Here is a 20,763-nt window from a genome sequence, read left to right as displayed (position 1 = left end):
CTGTGGTCTGTACAGGACACAGTGACATCTCTCTCCCAGGTTAAAGTACATGAGTGTGAGTCGGCAGCTTCAGCTTCAAACAATAAGGGTTAATAAAGGTTTTGTTTTGTTCGTTTCAGAGAAGTAGCACAAAGTTCCACATTCCACTGAATGAATTTTCAACCAATACTTTGTTAAAGTCCTTGAATGAATGATGAAGAACAATTAAGGTCGTTTCAGACAATTTAACTCACTTAGTCACACTTTCTTAGCACAATGAAAAATATTTAAACTGAGATTCTTGACTTGAGAGAATATTTCACCAGAGGAAGTTGCCCTTCAATGAAGTTCAATGAAGATCCCGAGTCAGTTGTAAAGTCTTTATCAGAAACTACATGGTGCCATAATTGAATAAGCTAGAAGCAATATTCAGCCTTTGTCAAATGTGCATCCAATACTGTATTGTGTTGAAAAAGGAAATAAAATATCAGGAGGAAAAAATAAATGCTTGTGCAGCAAAGACGCAGAGACAGAGTTTATTTGCAAAAATATTTATTCTGTTTCTACCCACTCACTGCAAGTGCTGTAAAAAAAACAATACATAAAGACATGTATCCCAGGGAATCGGCATGAAGAAAAACAAACAAACAAAACGATAAAACAACTTGTCATAAAGATTCATGGCGACGTGGATATGAATGTCCGTATGTGTGTGTACAGTGCAACCAAAACCAAAGATAAATGCACTTATTTATGCACTGCTAGAAATATAACCCCATGATAGGAAATCAAGCATCTGAAATGTCTGCTTTTTTGTTTTTGTGCACATGTATAATCTGTAAAAAAGAAATAAAAGGTTTTTGCAAACACTTAATGGGAAACTTCTTCAGTGCCTGCTGTCTGAAAGTAAACAGCTTTACAGTGAATTCATGTAAACAAAGCCATGTTTGGCTACAGTGAAAACTCCACGGGACAAATTAAACATCCATAAAAGCTGGGGCTGGTGATGTAGCTACGAATGCTATCACAGTAAAAGAAAACAAAGCCAGTTGATGATGATCACAAATGATTGATTTTTGTTATTAAATACTGCAGGAAACCAGTTAGCTGTGCTTTTTGAGCATCAGAAAAATGACATACAAACTACACCTTTGCCAGGCAAAGAACTAGATTTTTAACTTCCCCAGACATCCAAAACTGCATTACTGAGATCTAAACAGCTGCATTTCACCCAGCAGAGATCCAATCAGCAGAGATCCAGCTACATCACAGAAAACATAATTAAGAAATTTGATCAATCAGCGGAGGCCTGTGACGCTCATAACGTCATACGGCTCAGTCTTCGCCTGCATCTATGGTAATATCTCAAAAACTGAAGACGTTAAGTTGATGAAATCAATCAGGTGTGTTGGAGCATCTAAAACATGCAGGACAGGGGTCTACGAAGACCAGGGTTGGGAAACACTCCACTTTCACTCCATTTAAGTCTCTTCTCACTCATGAGTTACTTCTTGTTTGTTACATGAATCAGAGTTGGGTGGAAGGTGCAAACCCAGGCTCTGCAGCAGGTTGGAGGCCGGTCCAGCCAGCCCTTCCTGGCAGCTGAGGGACTCGAGCAGGTTTGTGATCAGGTTTAAGTCCACGTCAAGAGGCTGGATCTCCTCATCCTCCACCTCCTCCGCTCCCCCCTCCCCGAGGAAACCGTCTGTGGCAGAGAGATGAGCGGAGTCTGCCTTGTTGTTATTCTATAAAAAAAGAGAACACATACAGTTTAACAAACAGGTTTCAATAGATGTGTATTTTTCTAAAAACAGTGGGAGGAGCATAACATGCAGACAGTAAAATCTTACACTTTGACTGAAGCTCTTTCCTATATTAGTACTCATCAGCTCTTGATCCATTTGGTCCATGTATTTTCTCAAACCGCCCAAACTTTCTGCTCCGTTTTTCTCAGCATGACCACCTTGTTTTTCTTCCTCGTCCTCTTCTTCTTCCTCCTCGTCATCATCATCTAAATCATCTGAATCTAACTCTTCTTCTTCTTTACTTCCTACAAAAATAAAAGACAGACAGATTCATTGAAGAGATGGTGAAGATGTGCTTGGTTATTATTGCTCATAAAAATCTCACATACCCAGCAGTCTGTCAAAGGCATTTGCCATCGCATCTGGTTCGAAACCAAAAGGATTAGTTGAGCTGCTCCTGGAATATTAAGAGTTAGAGTGAGAACTGAATTGAAAGGGGAGGCAATGCACATCAAAACAAATGATCTCGATCAAAAATTAAGACTATTCTTCAGATCTGACTCACCAGGGCAGTTCAGCACCCTCATGTGACGATACAGCACTGAGGAAGTTCTTCATCCCCTGGCTGACTGCTATCAGGCTGTAAGTTGCCTCCTCCTTCTCCTCTTTCTCCTCCTTCTCCTTTTCCTCCGTCTCCTTTGCACCGCTGACATGCTGCGTCTGTTTGGCGGAGCTCGAATTCTGGCTGCAAACATGAGCGTTCCCCCAACTCCTCTCCTGCAACATACGCTCCAAATCCTGAGCTGTGATGTCCAGCCAGCTGTCGCCTGGAGATAGACGTGAAGAAAGGTGAGACAAAGTCCATCCATCTGTAAACTTTACTCAATATCTCCACAGAAAGACATGTTCACTCACTGTCCTCTTGGGGGAGATATGACTCTTGTTTCTTCAGCTCCTCCAAGCTGAATGCATTGCAGCTGTGTAGAAGAAGGAGAACCTCCTCACCTGGAGACAAAGCACTGAGAGAACACACACACAATATTTATATTCAGACTCACACAAATGGATGTCAAAGCCATAGATAATCACATAGTGCTTTATTAAACAGGCTCACACACACACACTAACAGTCCTCACCTCGATTTCAAGGCAACTGACTGTTTGAAAAAATTCTCTGCGGATCTGGTCAGCTCTCTCCAATGTGTGGAACCCTCCAGTTCTCCCTGCATTTGACAAAAATAAAATGAAAAACTCAAAGTTGAAAACTGTATTTGGTTTCTAAAACACTTTGTGTCCTGATAACCATCAATAAATGAAGTTTTAAAAAAAGAAAGAATATTTCTCTGAAACCCTTGCAATAATGTGAACATCAGACGCGATGCTTCACCATCAACAAAGATGTTCTCACCACATTCTTCCTCAAATCGGGAATGGAGAAGTCACCAACTGACTTCTCCATTCAAACTGCACAACTCACCCGGAAATAGCCGTTTCTCTTCAGACTGTCCATGAAGCCTTTCCACTGAGGGTTACAGCTGACGGGGGCGTCGGGTTCAGATGAAGGCAGTCTGCACTTGGAGCACAGGATCTCAAAGCCATGTGCCTGTTGGCAGAGTAACGCAAACAAAGACGCATATTAAACTCAACAATGTCAGCTTAAAACTCCTAATTAGGTGCTCCCTTGCATCATATTTAATGGCTAATAACAGTATTGACTTTCATCTACATTCATTAAAAACACCATTCAGAATACAGAGCAAATATTTGAAGGAAGGCTTACCAGTTTCATGCCAAGCTCATGGGCTTTGTGCTGAGGATGAGAGCGAGGAGGCAGAGTGAAGCCGCTCCTTCGGTCTGGTGTGAAGTGTTGCTGCTGCAGCTGAGCATACAGGCAACGGGTGAATGTCACCTGGTGATATCAGAAATATAAGATACAGGACAAGGGGGTGAAAAGCTCAATCTTACCTATGAACAAGACAAACATAAAATAATCACATAAACAAAAAAACATACTTGCTTTGTCTGTCCTGCTATGATTTTGAATCTTAAAGTGTGTTTACCGTGGTGAGGACTCTTGTATCAGCGGGAAAGGTCTTGAAGCTCCGACATGCCTGCAGATCTACTGGATCCCGCAGGTAAAAAGCTGATACTGCAGGGGCGACCAGGTCAGGCCGCTGTGCCAACACCTGGGCAATACCCGCTGGTATGAAGCAGTGGGCACGGTGGAGACTGGTTTTAATCTTCTCTGGGTATCTGGGTGAGAGTAAACATGTATATACTTTTTAATTTTCTTTTTAACATTTACAGTATCTATCTTTGTATCATCAGTACATATCACCCTTTAGAAAAGTAGACTTTTATGAAGAGACAACATCATCTAACCCTTCAAGACGTTTCCTCAGCACTGAACAAATCTTCGGACTTGCTCGACAGGCGTCTGGGTGTGTGGAGAGCAACATGAGGGCTTGTGCCACACTGGGTACCACATCCTTTAAAATGCCGACTGGATTAGCTTTGGATGGACAGGGAAGAATATGCAATTCTCCCTTATAGAGAAACACCTGCAGAAAATATAGGGTGAAATAATTTACAATTATAATAATGCCATGTTCAATTACCCACAAATAATATTTAAAAAAAAAAAAACACTCACTGAGATTATTATGGAAAGGAAAAGAGTGGCTAATGAATTCAAAATGTCTGTCAAAATGTTTTTTTTGACCTTGAAAGCTGAAATGCACATGATGATGGATTATGTTTTCTAAATCTATTGTCTAAGGTCTAGTACATTTAATATCCATTCCTTCATTGAATGATTATCTCACCCTGAGTTCACTGGTGTCTGGATTAAGCCATTTAGGGAGATAATCTGCAGCTTCAATCAGAAGAAACTCCCCGTCATTGTCCTCAACTCTGTGCACATTTAAAAGACAAGCACATGATTGTAAACTCCAACAAAAATCCATGTTTAAACACAAAATAACAATGAACACTGTTTTCGGTACCTGGCTGCAAGCTCTGGGAAACTCTGTGTTATCTTCTGCAGGAGGTAAACAATAAACCACTCATCGTCTACGTTGTCACCAAACTGAGTGCTGCCTCCAATGTGAGCAGGGACATCTCCTGTCAGAAAAACAACACTTGTTCTTTAGTTTTGGTTAACAATACAAATAATTGTACCCATATTTAAACTAAACCATCTCTGTAGAGTTGACTATACCTTGCTCTGGATGATACTTAAGATTGAATGACTGATGCTGCCAAATGTACTGAACCAAGAGTGGAGCAATATTTGCAAAGATCTCCTCAACTAGATGTGAAAGATGTCCCTCTGTTTTCTGAGAAGACTGACCATCTGTTTGGATCGAGAAGAGTTTGTACTGAACAGTGTCCTCACTGATCACTCTCCTTTGCAGGGCATCCATTACAGAAAGAAAACTGAAAAGACAACAGGATTGGGATATGCTCTATTTCACTCAAAAAGTCAATTATAGTAAAGCATCAGTGAAGTAATAGTACATTTCAATCAATCAAATAAAATGTGCTTGATTGCGTCCAACAGCCTGCGTCTACGCAATGTAATATCAAGACATTCAAAACTGTAAACAGAGAGCAAAATGTGCAAGAATAAAGTGTCAGCCTAACGTGACATTGATAAATGTCAGAATCAACCCGTTTCTTTGTTAAAAAGTTACAAGATACTCAGTCTACCAGGTAATAGGTAGCTATTATACGTTATTCGTGTATTTCTATTACACGATATTCTGCGGTAGAGTAAGTCGCTCTTACCTTATCTTAAGTGCTGTTAAGTCAGTGTAACGTTTTAATGCAGGACAAAATTAAACTTTCCTCAAGTATACGAACGTTGCTATCACGCCTCCTGTCACTGTTAAGGTCCTTCTGCGAATTCAACCCGACTGCGACAACCCGGCGAAAAATAATAGTTCCTACACATTTTCGCTGTTCGTGTGACGAAAACATTCTCACTCCACCACACTGATGTAGAAGGTAAAACGTATGGACAAATGTATTAAAAGCAAAACCTCTTCTTCTGTATAATATGCAGTTTGAGTTTAGTTCCTTTAGTACCTTAGTTCCTTTAGCAAGCGGACAATTTTCACAAACGTAACCACGTATGCGCAATGGACTCTGGGAGTTGTAGTGACAAAGTCAGATTGTGTTGTGGAAATGTTGCGTTGTTCTGAAATCAATTTCCCGTGAGGCAACGGGAGAGTGAAGCTGTGTATCCATGACACCGGTGTTGTTGGCGGCGCTAGAAGCAGAGAAATCCATTTGAGGTGACGATAGCTAGCTAAATTAACATTATACGCTTTTCATTTTTACGCGAAAACTAGTGGATACGACATTTTTTTCCCCAACATGAAATGCTAATGAAATGCAGTAAGGTTCACCATAGCGGAAATGTTTTTTTTGTTGTTGTACACTGCATTTCATGCCTTGCTGATGTTTTGACTCTCCGTTCATGTAACGTTAGCTCGCGCCCAGTTAGACGTAACTTCCTCCCAACATTAGCTGCAAAACATTAACAAGCATCGTTAGCATTTGTAGCCTACAGTCCTGTGCAGCTCGGTGTGCACCAAGTGCATTTATCTGCGGACTAGAGGAAATGTCAACGTCGTCTCCAGACTGTTCAAACCGGCGAGTCCTGGAGGGGGAAGGAAGAATGAAAGACGTGGGCGTGAATGTATAAAACAGAGACGAGGGAGGATGATTTCACGATACAACAGAAGACCTGTATCGCACAAACTTGAGATGTGAGTACCAAATGTGAAAGGTTAATATCTGTATGTACTCCATATTGTATCAGCTGAGTTCTGCATGACTGACATGTCCTCCAAAGGTCCTTCTCTCCAGATCATGGGAAGTCTTAAAAATCATAGGCTTTCTTTCCCCTAAAGGCCTTCAGAAATCTTAAATGTACAAATGTTTTGTATCTGTTTTTATTCTTTACCATAGTACAACATCTTTAAAACCTTAAAAATGACCTTTATACTTGATTATATTGTTTTACCTCACTGTGTTAGGAAGTAAGTGGAACACAGATGACAGGAGGAGCTTTACATCTGAAACGTGGAAGTCTCTCGATCAAATGTGCACCCTCTTATTTTGAAATTTGAAGGTCCATGATCTGAATTACTTTCTTTTTTTAAACAACCATGTTCTCTATTTGTTGTGCACCACACAGCATGTTCTACAAACATTGTATGTTGCTGTACTATGTGATGTTCTGTCCTGCTAAAGGACTGCAAATGTGTATGAGTTATAAGCTGGTACACTGCATTACATGGTAACATTTACATTTTAACAGTACAACTCTACAATTCTGGCAACACTGGTTTTCATTTGTCTTTGGTAATGTTACCAGTAGTCATACACATATCTAATAAAAAGCCTCAATTTAATTGTGTATGTAAGCCCTGCAGAAACTTACATTGTTGAGCAATAATCTTTTATTAATCCTGTTCACATCAGTCCATCAGATACTGTCAAGGTCTTCCTGAATTAAACAGACTTACGATTTACAATACAAAGTAATTTCCATAAATCCAATTGCAAATCACATTTAGTTCTAGCCACCCTGTTATCCAAAGTAAGATGAAGCAGCCATTCACTGGAAAATTACTATAAATATTTCTTTTTTGTCTGTTTCTGTCAGAAGAAACTCTGCTCTCTGATGTGTCTTCATGTTATACGTGTCCTCCCCAAACTGTGATTTTGTACTGACTTTTCTGACTGTTGTGTGTGATCTGTCTCTTGTGCAGTCGTGGGTTGTCTCGAAGCAGCCTTGACCACCACCCTCTCCCAGAGGAAGCAGATGATAACCAAACACCTCAGCGCTACCTCCATGACCTCCAGGAAGCTGTTTCCACTCACAACAGGTAACAGACAGAAAGGCCTGGGTTGCTCTGTCTGCAGGTGCTCGAACCTTACAAACCAAACTTTTAAAAAGCCCAGGATAAAAATACCTTAATAGGGACTAAACACTCATTCTCTTGCCTGTATGTTTTGTAATATTAGACCATCTCATGCGAACAACTGATTCTCAAGGTGCTCACTTTGTGAAACATGACACTCCAAGGCAGTGGATTCATTGATATCACATATCCTTCTTCAGATGTGCAATTAAAAGACTAAGTAATAGAGACAGGCTGTTAGAATATTCAATTACTTTGACATTTGACATTTATTTTCCACTCTGAAACCTTGCCCATGATTGTGTCAGCAGTTAGTGGCAGCAAGATCAGCATAACATATGACACAGAGCAGTGTTGCCAGATCTTGCAACAGTAACTTAAATAAGGTATGCAAAGGACCATCTCCGTTTTCTTTTTTGCTGCATGACGTTAGGTCTTTGTAATAATAAAAAAGTAAATACATGTACTGAATAGCAGATATGTATTTCTGACATAAGCACAGACACAAGAACACAGATAAATATACAAACACAAAAGTTAATTGAAAAGTTAAAAATGGAAATGGAAGCAAAAGGAGGAGTTTAAATATATAGATCGCAGCAGTCTGTTGCTGTAGCCCACCTGCTTCAAGATTCAATGTGTTATGTGTTCACATATGTAATAAGTGGAGAGAGTCATTATGTTTGAATATACAGTAGTTGGTAAATTCACTGAGTATATATTATGTGTAACAGGTGTTGTTGTTTACAGTATGCCTATATAACACCCTGTTGTGAAACATGAAATGTGGTAAAAGATTTAATTCTACATGAACCTCATATCTTTCTTCATTCATCTTTGAAGCTCGGAGACATCTGCTGCCTCAGGCCACTCTGACTGTCCCACCGTCATCTCTGTAGACTCCAACCATTCATGGTCAGGTTTCCATAGCTCCGCGTCAGGCACAGGTTTATCTACAGAGAGGAGCTCTGTTTTCTCCTGGGGCTATGACGTAAGTCTTATACATCAGTTTACTTAACCTTCATGTGAAACAATTATGCCAGTCTTTCTCTGTCTGTCACACAAGGCACACTTGTCCTATCACATTGTTTTAAGGCCTTTAGTTTTACCGTAGCAAAGACAAAAACACAGACTGTAATAAATGGTTTAATGTCAGATTTAATTTTCCAACATTTTGGCCAATGGAAAACCGCACATGCTCATACACATCCCGGAGAGCTAATTGTTATGCACACCGAAGCTGTGAGAATAAAAAAAAAGAAGGAACTGTTAAGCAGGGGCTTTCAGTCATAGATCAGATATATGATAACAGAGTATAACTTGCTCTTTTCTTCCTATTTTTCCTGTCTGTCTCTTGTTCTACAGGAGTTCGACAAGGCAGCGTCTCGACAGGTGCAGCAAATGTTTGAGGAGATCGACAAGGAGCTGTATGAGGGCAGGGGCAGTGGTGACGGGATTCTCCAGGGACTGCAGGATGAATGTCAGCAGTGGGCTACACGTTTCCCACATCTTCGGTATTTTATCTTCTCTGACCCAGCCATTTTGTAGTAAAACGGGGCAACATTGGGGTCAAATCCCCTCTTGCATATTTTAACTTGTTGTTATTAATGTGTCATTAAGGATCCTCGGGACTCAGCTGGTGGATCCCAGTGATGAGGGCTTCCAGTGGTATGCTACCTCAGGGAAAGGCAGCTCGACCAGCAGCCCATCAGACGGCAAAGAGAGCAGCGTGAAGTCCCAGGATAAAGAAAAGAGTAACAGCACAGAGTGAGTCTCAACGGCACTGGCTGGCATAGGCTCACAGTTACCATTATCTTTTAGATGTATAATTTAAAAAAATGTGGCTGTGATCAGTCTGCAAATATAATATACTAGTTGACAAATTTTGCGTTTGAACTAATGTTGAACAAGATGGCTGATGACTGTCCAGATGACTGGTGTTGCGGCATCAATTATAGAGACGCCTCTGTGGTTTTGTGACCTAAATTCTCCGGCTTGTTGTCATGTTGATAAGGAGCTGTCACTGACCCCCACTTTTAATGACAGACTGACTGAAGCAGGGCCGTGCCACAGTGTGACTGCATTTGTGCTCTTATTAAGGTGCTTGAATGTCCAGTGTGTAATAATTAGTGACATGTAATGTTGAGACTATCGATTGCAATCATACACTGTATATAAAACTGGAAAAGTTTGAAAAGTGAAGCCTAGGAATTTGGACAGATTTAGCAGTTGGCCACCAGGGGGTGACTCTACTATTTGTAATAACTCCAGTTGAATAGAAGTCTATGGGGAAATGATCCTACCACTTGATTTATGTCAGTAAACACTTTCCTGAAGTGTTAACTTTCTATTTTCAGTCTTTTAATAGAACATGATTATCTTCCAATGTAGAGGAAAAGAGATGATGATGACCGGTACATAATGGACACCTGTGTGATTGACAACTAGTATCATCCAATAGGAGCCTGGTTGCAGGCGACGTCTGTAATGCTCCAGTTTAAATAACTATCATGGTGCAGGTGAAATCTCAAATTTCAAAGATACACAATAAAAATGTGTTTCCCAATCAGAAGACTATGTCCATTTTTAGACACACTCACTCCTGCTTTTCCCAAGAAAACTGCAGTAGTCTTTGCAAACCAGAAGGAGGGTAAACACTCTTATAATTTTCTCTACTCTTGTACTCTCTGACTTCAAAATGCAAAACACACACTAGTTTTTGCTGCAGAAACATGCCGACACATCAGCAGCAAGGCCTTTCCTTAAGTACATAAAAAAGGTTTACTGGTATTCTAAAGCTAAGAAAACCAAAGGTTTTTTTTTTTATTTTAAAGCAATTATAGACTCATACAAATATACTTTCTGCCAATAAACTGTCTAAATGTTACACATTAGACTTATCATTAACTTTGTATTCTTGTGTGTGTAAAGGTTGAATGTGTTGGGCAGGAGAGCAGCGCTGATCACACCCTCCTCAGCAGAGCTGGATGGACCTCTTGTCGCCCCCAGTGGCTCCAGCAGTCATTACAAGCCAAGAGTGATTGAAGTGGAGGGTCAGATGGAGGAATATTTGGCTTTTGATAGCAGGGCCATGTACGTTACTCACTTTTATCATGCCAGCTACCTTCAAAGTGTTTGTATATTATAATTGATTGATGGACTGGATCCATCTTCAACAGGGAAGACGAGTCGGAGCAGAATTGTTCAGAGTCGTGTCAGAAGCATCACTCTCTGCCCCCTGTCTCGCCATATCGGTGTCGCCACCAAGCTGTTCTTGACCTGCTGTTTGACGATGTGTGGCGGCAGCTGGTCGGCTCGATGAAAGAGCTTGTGCAACGCCAATGGGAATGCTGCACCTCAGGTAAACCTGATTTTTACTTTCTTGTTGTGTATGCATTAAACTCACATTACAATAATAATATTAACATGCACAGTGTTTTGAAGTGATTTTATGTGTGTGATGTGTGTGATTAGTAGATGAAGAAAAGATTTCTATGAACTTGAGCCCTGTGCAGCAAGACTCCCAGAATCCCTTCATGCTGCTATCCACACTGCCCACGATGCTGCCCAAACTTGGTCAGGGCAGGATGCCCACGCTCACAGCTGGACTGCAGTTCCAGGTTAGGATATATCCAAAAGTTATCCCTCTACAGTTTAAATTTACAGTGCCATTACAGAAAGATCATGCAGAGATGTCTTATTTAGATGACCTTTAGTATACAGTATAACATTGGCTCAGCATTCCCTGCTGTGAGGTCCTATTTTGCAGACTAGTCATATATTTGTTTTCCACTGTCCTCACTGGTTGTCTGATTTTTCACTCTTGCTAGTTGCACTTCTTGTCGGTCGATGCTTGCAGTTCATTAACTTGTCACTGTTCTCTTTCCTTCCCTCTTTATTCTCTGCCCTTCACCTTGGCAATGTGTTCTGTGGACCTTTTTTATTGTTCTGTTTTCATTACTTTATTTCATTTTATGTTCTTTCTCTCTGTTTTTATTTCTATTTTCATCTCCATATATGTTCTTTACCCTCTTCCTTCACTCCCTCTACATTCGCTCTTGTCAAACCTGTTTCCTCCCTTAAAGAACACAAAGTCAAGGGGCTCAAAGCACAAGTCCAGATGGAAATCCAAAAAGCAGAAAAGGCCGCCCAGTGTATGTAACCCCCTTCACTTAGAGCCAAAATGGTGGCATGTGGTATGCATGCCGTCCATGGTGACTCATTATCTTTATCTCTAGATTAAATGTGCTTTTGCCTGTTGATTAACACAAAAGCATTGCCACTGTTTTCCCTTTAATTAACTGCAACTACGTTAATTTTCTTTGAACTTTCCTCTTCCTCACAAAGGGAATGTTGGAATACTTTTCTTTGTTTTTTGTTTTGTTTTTTTTAGCTTTGTTGAATTTTAAGTGATTTAATGGAGATTGTACTGCGTTGTTCATATAAAATAAAACTAACCATATGGCCAGTGGGCTTATGACAAATGATGATACATTATAAATTATAGTAAATTCTTTGTATCTAAGCTGCCTTTCCCCTATATTATGTGTCATGTCTCCTCTTATCTCTCCCTGTCATTGACCCCTTAATCATTCCCAAAATCTGTTTTCTTATATTCTCCCCCTCACCTCACATCACTCCCCAGGCTGGAAGGCTTCCAGTTGGAGCAGTGGCAACTCAACACAACCTGAATGACCTCATTGTGATCCACAGCATCCCCCTGCAGCAGAGGAACCTTGGTGCACTGGATCGAAACCAGTATGGACACATTTTGTTTTTCTCTGGTGGAGTAAACAGCCAGTTGGCAGCAGGGTGGAAATGTTTCTATGTAAGTTATTTCCCACTCTCCCATTTCCACGCAGAGAGCCACAGGAGCGGGCATCCCACAGACCGGGCTCCAGCGTGGTCCCTTCCAGCAAACCTCGTCCTCGCCGAAACCTGGAGCTGAGCTCTTCCTCGCTGTCTCGTCCAGCGCAGTCAGCTCGACGCAGGAACCCTCCCCCCCGCACTCTGCTGCCACTGGTACCCAGCCTGAGTCAGTCTAGCACAGCGGGCACGATGGATGAGGTCGTCCGTGGGACACGTCTGTGAGTGTTTAGCATCACAGGAAGCCCCTGCCAAACCCCTCACCCAAACTCCTGTCTCACTTTTAACTCCCTCTGCAGCTGTGCAGAGGCAGAGAGGTATCACTTTGAAAACGGAGTCCCTTTCAACTTGTGCCTCATGGCTCTATGTGGTGTATTATTAAAGGGATGTGGGAGGTGACGGGAGTCAGAATAACAGATGAACTTATCATGAACTGTCAGTGAAAGATATATATATATATATATGTAGTGTTATCCTCACAATATCCTCACTCTTGAGTTTTATATGTATAATGGAGCAATGTGAGGCTGGTGAGGATTTTGTAATCTTACTCTTGAATGTGAACAAGCACATTCAAATCCTTGAAAATATGTAATTTCTTTATATTGAACATATGCATTGTAAATATTAACCTCATTTTGTGTAACTTGTACATTTCAACATCATTCTGTCAGCATGAACCTTCAGTTTACAAAATGTTCTTCCTTTCCACTGTCATCTCTGCAGAAATAAGTAAACATTAGCACTATATATAATATAAGGCATATCATTTTCTGTTTACTTAATATACACGTGTCTTCTTCCACAGACCCACAGCCAGTGACCGCCTGACCTCTCCACTGTTGCCTCTGAGTAGAAACACACTTCTTCCCCCAATCAGCACTGGGGAGTCAGATTCCTCTCACTCAGGGCAGCACTACAAACCTGCACAGGTACAGTCACTAAAACATGACGGCATAGATTTAGCAGCAACCTCAAACTATAAAAGTAGAAGTTAACAGTCTAAAAAAAACATTTGCATGGCCGCTGTATTACATTTATTGGTCAACGCAACCAATAATTGTCCTTTCTTTTCCATGTGTCCAGCGTCAGAAAGGTCCATCCAGCCGCGCACACAGCGCCATAAATGACGAGGTTGGCAGTTCAATACAAAGAGACCGTCACCTTTTATTGGACGTCTTCTCGCGCCCAAATACCACTCACACGTACAGGGTGAGATGCTGTTTATCAGCACACAAAACAACATGAGCTTATCACAGTAATGGTGAAAAGAAATTGGCTTGTTTGTTTGTTTATTTTTCAAGCCATCAGATGTAGGGGGTTTATTATGTGAACATGTTTAACAGTGTGTGTAACGGTATGGTTGACCCGTGGCTTTGTTTTCAGTCAGACACTCCGTACCGTCGTTCCTTCACAGTATTGGACAACATCGGTCAGGGACGGCCGAGCAGAACCTCTGTGGGCACAGGTCAGAAATTCAACTTATGATAATTGAATTCAAATTCAAACAAATAGACTTTGAATTGCAGTACAGTAAAAAAAAAATTGTAATATGAAAAAAAGGTTACACAATGGAAATTGTGTAGTAATGAAGAGATCATATTATAATAATACCATCTTATTTCCAAAGTGATGTCCAAGGTATTGACAATTAATATACTATTACTGTGTTACTGTACTGTACTGTAAAGTGGTATCTTAAATAAAAATAAATGCTGCTAAAAATGGATGTTATTTGCTGTAATGATTGTTCTTATTAACCTCACCTGGCATGTTGACAATTTTGTCAATTAAAACCAAAATGATATAATTAATTATAGAATATTAGATGCTAGATTTGATTTGATAAACTGTCAGTGTTTGCGAGGTGTAACCAAAGAGTAACTAAAATTACTCTGAAGGGGAAGTTTCACCTGTTGATCTGTTACTATTATTATTACTATATTACTACAAGTTTATTATTACTCATTAGATTTCACTATTTTCTGCTCACACCTTCAGCTAAATTGTTCACTTTCAACTCTTTAAAACTTCTTTTAAAGTTCCTGTGTCATAACTAACTCTATTACCGGATATTTATACATTTTATATCACATTTTATTAGATGAAATACTCTTTCAGTCTTTCAGCATACCCTATGACGACGACACTGTGGAACAAATTCTCCCATCGGGAATCATTCATTCTGTCTGCTCCATGTCTATTTTCTGCCCACACTTGTACTTTACAAACTGTGTAAGATGGATTTTGAAGAACATCCCGTTATTCATTCCTTCAGACTCTCTTGGAATCGGCGTGACCGGCGTCAGTCTTGGCATCAGCAGCTTGTCTTTCTTGGACTCGTTTTCCCACCATCCCTTGGGGCACTCACCCATCAAAGATGAGGAGGAGCCAGATTCGCACGCTCCTGTCCCAGGTCAGTGGATAAAAGCTGCAGATGAAATTCTTCAGATTAACTATGAATGTGAGAGGTTGCAGCTGCTGTCTTCCAAGTTTAAGATTTACCTCCTGGAAAACTCAGGATGTTCATTAACCAGAGATATCCCCACAGCTCCACTGGTGCCTGCGTCAGTCCCAACGCGGTCTTACCCCCGAGGAGGAATCTTGTCCAGAGCCAGCAGACCTGGCCTGTAGTTCGCCTCTGACCTCCACAACCTTCAGCCATTGATCTTTAAGTCCAACACTCCACAGCACATGTGCCCATTTTTTTTTGTCAAAATCTAGTAGCATATTTTTTCACATTACATTATTTTTTTTTGTACTTCACAGATCAGCTTATGTGGCTGCCAAACACAAATGACTATCAACAATCACTAAAATGTATTATCTTTTTTGTGTATATCTATTTATGTGAAGGTACTGTATTTTATTCTGTGGTGTGTTGTACTGGTATTTGACTATGCAGGGAGTAACACATCAATCCAAACAGGGATAGAGATTTAAAAAAAAAAGCACTTTTGTTTGCCTCTGATGCTGCATCAGAGTTTGGTACTGTATCTTTTATAAGGACACAATTTTCAGCAACCATGGACACAGAGCCACTTTTTGCACATCATTGCACATGGACAAGAGAAAACGGGGCCACCTCCAATGTTTGCCCATTTCTCCATTACAACTTCCTTCAAAAATCACTTTTAAGATAATATAGGAAAACAGGCACTTACAGGAAACTGTTTGTAAATAACTAAGAGGATTTAATTACTGTACATAATATTGTTTATTGTTAACCTTCCCTTCCGGATTACAGCCAAGCGGGGGATGCCGAAACATTATTTATCATCAGGGTTACTGCAGCAAGGCTAGTTTCTCCCTCATTCCTTCATTATTAATTTATCTGACAGCCATTTGACAAAAAATGTTTCCAGTGCATTTTCTCTGATTCTGTTTTATACAAAATAAAACATCTGCACAAAACACTGTATATTACATAAATATGAACTTTATTTGTGTTTATGAAGACAGAAAAAAAGACATAAAATGAGTTAACAGCTGCAGAGGCCAAACAAAGAAGTTTGTAGGGGAGGCATGCAGGAGAGAAAAGTATTATTCTGAAAAGTAGTGACAAATATCTACTAAAATTTACACACATGTAATCTTCTACAAACAGAGCCCGCATGAGAATGCATTTCACTTTTTCCCTCGTCGTCCTTTCTGAGATTTACCACTTGTTTTGGCGTATTTGGTTTCCAGGTCAGACAGAAAACTGTTAAAATTCTGTTCTCTGGACTTCTGTTTTTGCTGAAAAAAGAAAAACAAAACAAGGAATGTTATTAAGAAATACAGTAAAACAAACATGTCTCTACCAGGCATGAGCTAACGCATCTGTTACCTTCAGCATCATCACAAGACTATCATCCTGATCTCCCAGCCCCAACTCCTTCTGCATTTCTTCTGCCTCTTGCCGCTCTCTGTCCGCCTGGATGAAGAAAATGGTTGCAGTTTGAAATTCTCGAAAAATGCTGTGTGAATTTTCTGATTTGAGCATCAACATAATATGTCTCACCCTCTTCCTACGCGCTCGCTTCTTCTTGTTGCTCTCCTGGGTGAACGCAGGGAAAGCCTCGACTTCTCCGCTCTCGATGGCGGCCTGGATGATGCTGCAGAGCCTAGGTTCGTCCTCCTGGGAGCAGCACAGAGCTGAGGCTGTGATGACGTCCATATCTCCCTGGTGCTTCGCGTAAAGCTGGAGCAAATCCTGCCGTTCCTCGTCAGAGTCCTTGTACTTCTTCTCAAATTCAAGGATGTCCTGCACTGTTATCTAAGAGATGGACACACAGGTAAAGCTGGTTAAGTAAAGTCCCTGTAAAGTGAAACAAATACCTCTTCTGACTTTCAAATCATGCAAAAAGCAACCACATTCTCTGGTCTGAGATGCTAGGACATGTTGCGCACACACAGTTACACACACATACTGGTCTACTCGCTTACATGAGGACTTCACTGCTGTTTATTGCATTCATGCACAATTATCCCTCTGGAACAATTCACACAGTTCTGTGACACATTCATCTTAATACCCCATCATCATCACCCTAAAAGAGGATTCCTGGAATAACAGTGACTCACTGCAAGTGTGACATCAGCAAATGTGCAAACAACAGAAACGATTAAGAATGCGAGTGTGACTCATTATTGAGTCAAATGCCTCAGCTGTGCTTCCGTACCTTAGGGAAAAGCAGTCTCCAGTATTCCTCCCAGCAGCGGTCCTGGCTCAGGACGTCAGACTCTTCGTCCACCACTCCCTGCTCGTCGTAAACTGCCCTCTGCTCTTTATCACTCAGCACTGCATACAGCTTCCCCAACACCTGGAGGGTGAAAACAGGAAGAAAGGTCAGACTTGATTTAAAAAAAACAAAACACCAGCAACGCTTAATTATATATATACCCACGCCTGATTCACTTTTCACCAGCTTTAAAAAGGTCATACAGAGTCATTGTTGGAAGTGAGTCATATGTAGAGCTGGGTGACAAGGTTATCATGACATTTTTCAAATCAGCAAGTAATCATTGCCATAAATGTCCCATAATTTAAGATCACACTTTGCTGATAGAAAGTTGCAGAAATGAGTTTACAAATGGTTACAAACTTCTTTGTGGGCATAAAAAGAAAAATACTTGTTAATCACGGAAACATTTCACAATTTTGCAATAAATTATTTAAGTGCTTTTTCACAGTGCATTAACACACATTTTTTATACAATGCTAGCGATAAGTAATAAGTAAAGTTAATGTTTTGTTTCCCAGCCCCATAGTGATAACTATACAGTGTACGATATTAGAAATGTACCTTTTATATTATAGAGGATAATAGTGACACATATTTTGGCTTATTTATTAATAATTACAATAGAACTGCAACAATCAATTGATTATTAACTGACTGTTTCAAACATCTTAAAATAACATCTTAAACTGTCGTGTCTTTGCTACGACAGTGAATATTTATAGGGATAGTACAATGTTATTGTGAAACATGATTAAAAGCCCTCAGTAAGTTGACCAAGCTTAATTTCCATTTTTGAGGTTAATCATTAATGTTAACAAAATAAGAAAAAATAAATTTCATCCGAGTTACATTTAAAAGCTGGTAAGTTTGCTAACATACAAGCCTAGTCATTTAATTGCCACAAGGGGGAGCATTCCACTCATTGAGGTACCTCATGATTAAAACTCATGTTTTTACCTGTAAAACATTAATGGAAAAATAAGTGTGTTTGTGACTTAAGCACCACTTTATAACATCTTCAGGTTACGTAAATGATTATTTTTGGATATCGTTGTATTGAATAAATTGTGAACTACAATATATATATATATATATATATATATATATATATATGTGTATGTGTGTGTACATATATATGTGTGTATGTACATATATATGTGTATGTACATATACATACATACATATATATATATATATATATAATGCATGGAATAAACTAAATTATATATAATATAAGTGTTAAATAAGGTTATAAGGTAAGGTATTAAGTGTTTTTAAGCAGTAGATATTTTATTTTAGAGTGTATTTTCAGTGAATTGCCTCAAAACAAAACCTTTTTATGGGTCCAGAGAAACAACCTGTGTGCAGCTTTATATCTCCATATATCTTGTATATTAGAATATAGCCTAAAAATACCCATACCAATACCCTTATATTATTTATAAGATTGACAGAAATTTAAGAAAATTAATTTGATTTATATTGTGATATATTTTAAAATGTATACAAAAGTAAATCGCCCAGCCCTACTTCTCACCAAGCCCAACCAAATTAAATGAAACGGTACAGACAGAATATCCTGCCTATGTCATTATCAATAGTAACAAAAGAACAGCAATAATTACATAAATAATTTAAAGAATATGTATAAAAATGAATAACAATTATTTAGGTCACAATCATCATGACAGGAAAGTGTTTGCCACTTATTAAGGAAAATAATCAACTGGTTAATGACTCTCAGTTCTACATCAAATGACCACACAGATATTACCTTGTGACCCTTTTCAGAAACCAGACCCTTGGCTTAAGAACCCCTAGCCTTGACTGCACGTTAAAGCTATGCTAACATGCTACATGGTAGTGCATCAGTATAGTGTATACAGAGTGGGTACTCGCATGCCTGACGCTTGTAAATAATATACTGGGAGAATATTTACTGAAAATGTGCTGCTTGGTGCGGTTTGTAGCGCTAAAGTAAGCTAATGTGCTAATGTGTGTGTGTTTGTGTCCGTTAGCTGACCTGAAACTTCTGCGTAGCCAGCGGGTCTTCAGGATTTCGGTCTGGATGGACTTGGAGTGACACTTTGTAGTAGCTCCTCCGGATCTCTGCCTCGGTTGCCGCCTTGCTGGAGCCCAGCACCTCGTACAGGCTGGCGGTCTTGAAAAGCTCCTGGCACTGCTCGATTAAACCCATCCTGACAACAGCTACAGCTCCGAGGTTTGACCCAGGACCACGACCCGCGTTTCTACCGGTAAATAATTCACTCTCCAAACAGTTAAACGACAATTTACTGACCTGGTTTAGTGAATAAGAGAGCGGATGTGTTGTGTTTTGTTCTGCCTTTGTAAATTTGGCGCGTTGTACTGTCAGGCACTTCCGTACGTACAAAAACGTGCGTACGTAACAAATAGAAGCCTATTCTTATTGGTTCATGGTAGTGTATTCGTCAGACTAGTAATGTTTGCACTGATTATGCATAAAAACATGAGGGTGATTATTTTTATTATATATGTGGTGATTTTATATTGTAAAGGGAACGTTGTTGTTTCAAATGATAACTTATGATGAATTATTAAAAAATGTACACAATATTACAACCACATTCCAACACTTAGAATTAAAGTAAAAGTCCACTGTCCACACGGTCCACTTACATAACTTAGTCCAGGTGCCTCAAATTCAAATGATCTCAAGTGAAAAAAAGTCAAACCTTTTGAGGAAAAGACATCAAAATAGTAATATTTATGATGATATTCCATATAATTTCAAAATAAAAGTGTTTGTTTTGATATGGAAAGATAAATAGTTCATATTTATGATGCAAAGCGAATCTATAAATAAAAAACAGATAAATAATTCATTATAACATGATATCAAATGGCAGAAATTGAAATGAAATTGATGGGTGGGGCTGCATGTGGCCCGCCGTCCACGGGTTTGAGACCTCTGATTTAGCCTAATATCTTTACTTTGCTGCCAATATGTCTCATTGTTACTGAACAACGCTCCATTTGATTACTTCTCACCTACTGGGTCTCAAACATAATCCTGACTCCAACATTAATCCTAATCCATTGTTTAACTCAGTTTAAGTTATATCGTTCAACACCTCACACAGAACTTCCCTGGAGCTTTTACTGACCACAACAAGAACATTATGAGAATTAGACTGAATTATATCAGCATTATGACATTCTTATTTAGCAGCTAAAGGACACATGTGTCTTTAGGAATGATACTGAGTCCATGTCAGTCATTCTATATTGAACATTATTTACATTACTAGTCATTTTACAGCCTGAATCTTTTCAATGCAACCCGTGGAAGTGAAATTATATAGGGAAAGATCAAAAATCAGAGAACAAAACAAGGAGCTGAACTCAGTGGAGCCAGCAATAATATTTTCTATTTACCCATAATATTTCATCCACCTTGAGTAAAATGTCCACTCAATTACAATAAAAGTGGAAGCAATCCAAAGAAAACAATTTTGTAGCGAGACAATA

General features: G+C 39.6%; 3 protein-coding genes across 6 annotated transcripts; 1 reads left to right on the top strand and 2 right to left on the bottom strand.

Moving 5' to 3' along the window:
• Window positions 1–539: 539 nt before the first annotated feature.
• ecd (ecdysoneless homolog (Drosophila)) lies at window positions 540–5,772 on the bottom strand. Its single transcript, XM_044053380.1, has 14 exons — window positions 5,514–5,772; window positions 4,945–5,162; window positions 4,730–4,847; window positions 4,550–4,637; window positions 4,107–4,285; window positions 3,785–3,977; window positions 3,505–3,633; window positions 3,202–3,327; window positions 2,862–2,947; window positions 2,640–2,743; window positions 2,290–2,551; window positions 2,114–2,181; window positions 1,830–2,029; window positions 540–1,724 (listed from the first exon to the last, which is right to left on the bottom strand). Exons 2-14 carry the CDS (start codon window positions 5,147–5,149, stop codon window positions 1,473–1,475), a joined length of 2,010 nt encoding a protein of 669 aa, XP_043909315.1. The 5' UTR covers window positions 5,150–5,162; window positions 5,514–5,772; the 3' UTR covers window positions 540–1,472.
• A 182-nt stretch (window positions 5,773–5,954) lies between these two features.
• fam149b1 (family with sequence similarity 149 member B1) lies at window positions 5,955–15,945 on the top strand. Of its 4 annotated transcripts, none has more exons than XM_044053160.1 (16): window positions 5,955–6,499; window positions 7,508–7,624; window positions 8,504–8,651; window positions 9,026–9,174; window positions 9,281–9,427; window positions 10,592–10,753; window positions 10,840–11,021; window positions 11,138–11,280; window positions 11,746–11,814; window positions 12,306–12,418; window positions 12,523–12,747; window positions 13,335–13,458; window positions 13,613–13,738; window positions 13,913–13,994; window positions 14,805–14,942; window positions 15,078–15,945. In XM_044053160.1, exons 1-16 carry the CDS (start codon window positions 6,453–6,455, stop codon window positions 15,158–15,160), a joined length of 2,055 nt encoding a protein of 684 aa, XP_043909095.1. In that variant the 5' UTR covers window positions 5,955–6,452; the 3' UTR covers window positions 15,161–15,945. The 4 variants fall into 4 exon arrangements, with proteins under 4 accessions (XP_043909095.1, XP_043909094.1, XP_043909098.1 ...); XM_044053159.1 differs by having other exon boundaries at window positions 11,135–11,280; XM_044053163.1 differs by lacking the exon at window positions 11,746–11,814.
• A 12-nt stretch (window positions 15,946–15,957) lies between these two features.
• On the bottom strand, window positions 15,958–19,641 carry dnajc9 (DnaJ (Hsp40) homolog, subfamily C, member 9). The gene is made up of 5 exons (XM_044053164.1): window positions 19,277–19,641; window positions 17,191–17,331; window positions 16,530–16,784; window positions 16,356–16,442; window positions 15,958–16,264 (listed from the first exon to the last, which is right to left on the bottom strand). The coding sequence occupies exons 1-5, from the start codon at window positions 19,448–19,450 to the stop codon at window positions 16,154–16,156; spliced, it is 768 nt and encodes a 255-aa protein (XP_043909099.1). The 5' UTR covers window positions 19,451–19,641; the 3' UTR covers window positions 15,958–16,153.
• Window positions 19,642–20,763: the final 1,122 nt, after the last annotated feature.

This window comes from Solea senegalensis, linkage group LG20 (assembly GCF_019176455.1).
Source record: "Solea senegalensis isolate Sse05_10M linkage group LG20, IFAPA_SoseM_1, whole genome shotgun sequence".
NCBI lineage: Eukaryota > Metazoa > Chordata > Actinopteri > Pleuronectiformes > Soleidae > Solea > Solea senegalensis.
The sequence above is the reverse complement of the archived record's forward strand: the minus strand, read 5'-3'. Positions and strand labels throughout refer to the sequence as shown.

Excerpts from the sequence above, each read along its gene's own strand:
- ecd (XM_044053380.1), bottom strand. The coding sequence starts at position 5,149 with ATGGATGCCCTGCAAAGGAGAGTGATCAGTGAGGACACTGTTCAGTAC. Across the intron at positions 4,286-4,549 it reads CAGACACCAGTGAACTCAGG|GTGTTTCTCTATAAGGGAGA; the intron begins GTGAGATAATCA and ends TATTTTCTGCAG. Across the intron at positions 3,978-4,106 it reads CTGAGGAAACGTCTTGAAGG|ATACCCAGAGAAGATTAAAA; the intron begins GTTAGATGATGT and ends ACTCTCACCCAG.
- fam149b1 (XM_044053159.1), top strand. The coding sequence starts at position 6,453 with ATGATTTCACGATACAACAGAAGACCTGTATCGCACAAACTTGAGAT. Across the intron at positions 10,754-10,839 it reads GCTTTTGATAGCAGGGCCAT|GGAAGACGAGTCGGAGCAGA; the intron begins GTACGTTACTCA and ends CATCTTCAACAG. Across the intron at positions 11,815-12,305 it reads AGCAGAAAAGGCCGCCCAGT|GCTGGAAGGCTTCCAGTTGG; the intron begins GTATGTAACCCC and ends ATCACTCCCCAG.
- dnajc9 (XM_044053164.1), bottom strand. The coding sequence starts at position 19,450 with ATGGGTTTAATCGAGCAGTGCCAGGAGCTTTTCAAGACCGCCAGCCTG. Across the intron at positions 17,332-19,276 it reads TGGCTACGCAGAAGTTTCAG|GTGTTGGGGAAGCTGTATGC; the intron begins GTCAGCTAACGG and ends TTCACCCTCCAG. Across the intron at positions 16,785-17,190 it reads GGAGACTGCTTTTCCCTAAG|ATAACAGTGCAGGACATCCT; the intron begins GTACGGAAGCAC and ends TCCATCTCTTAG.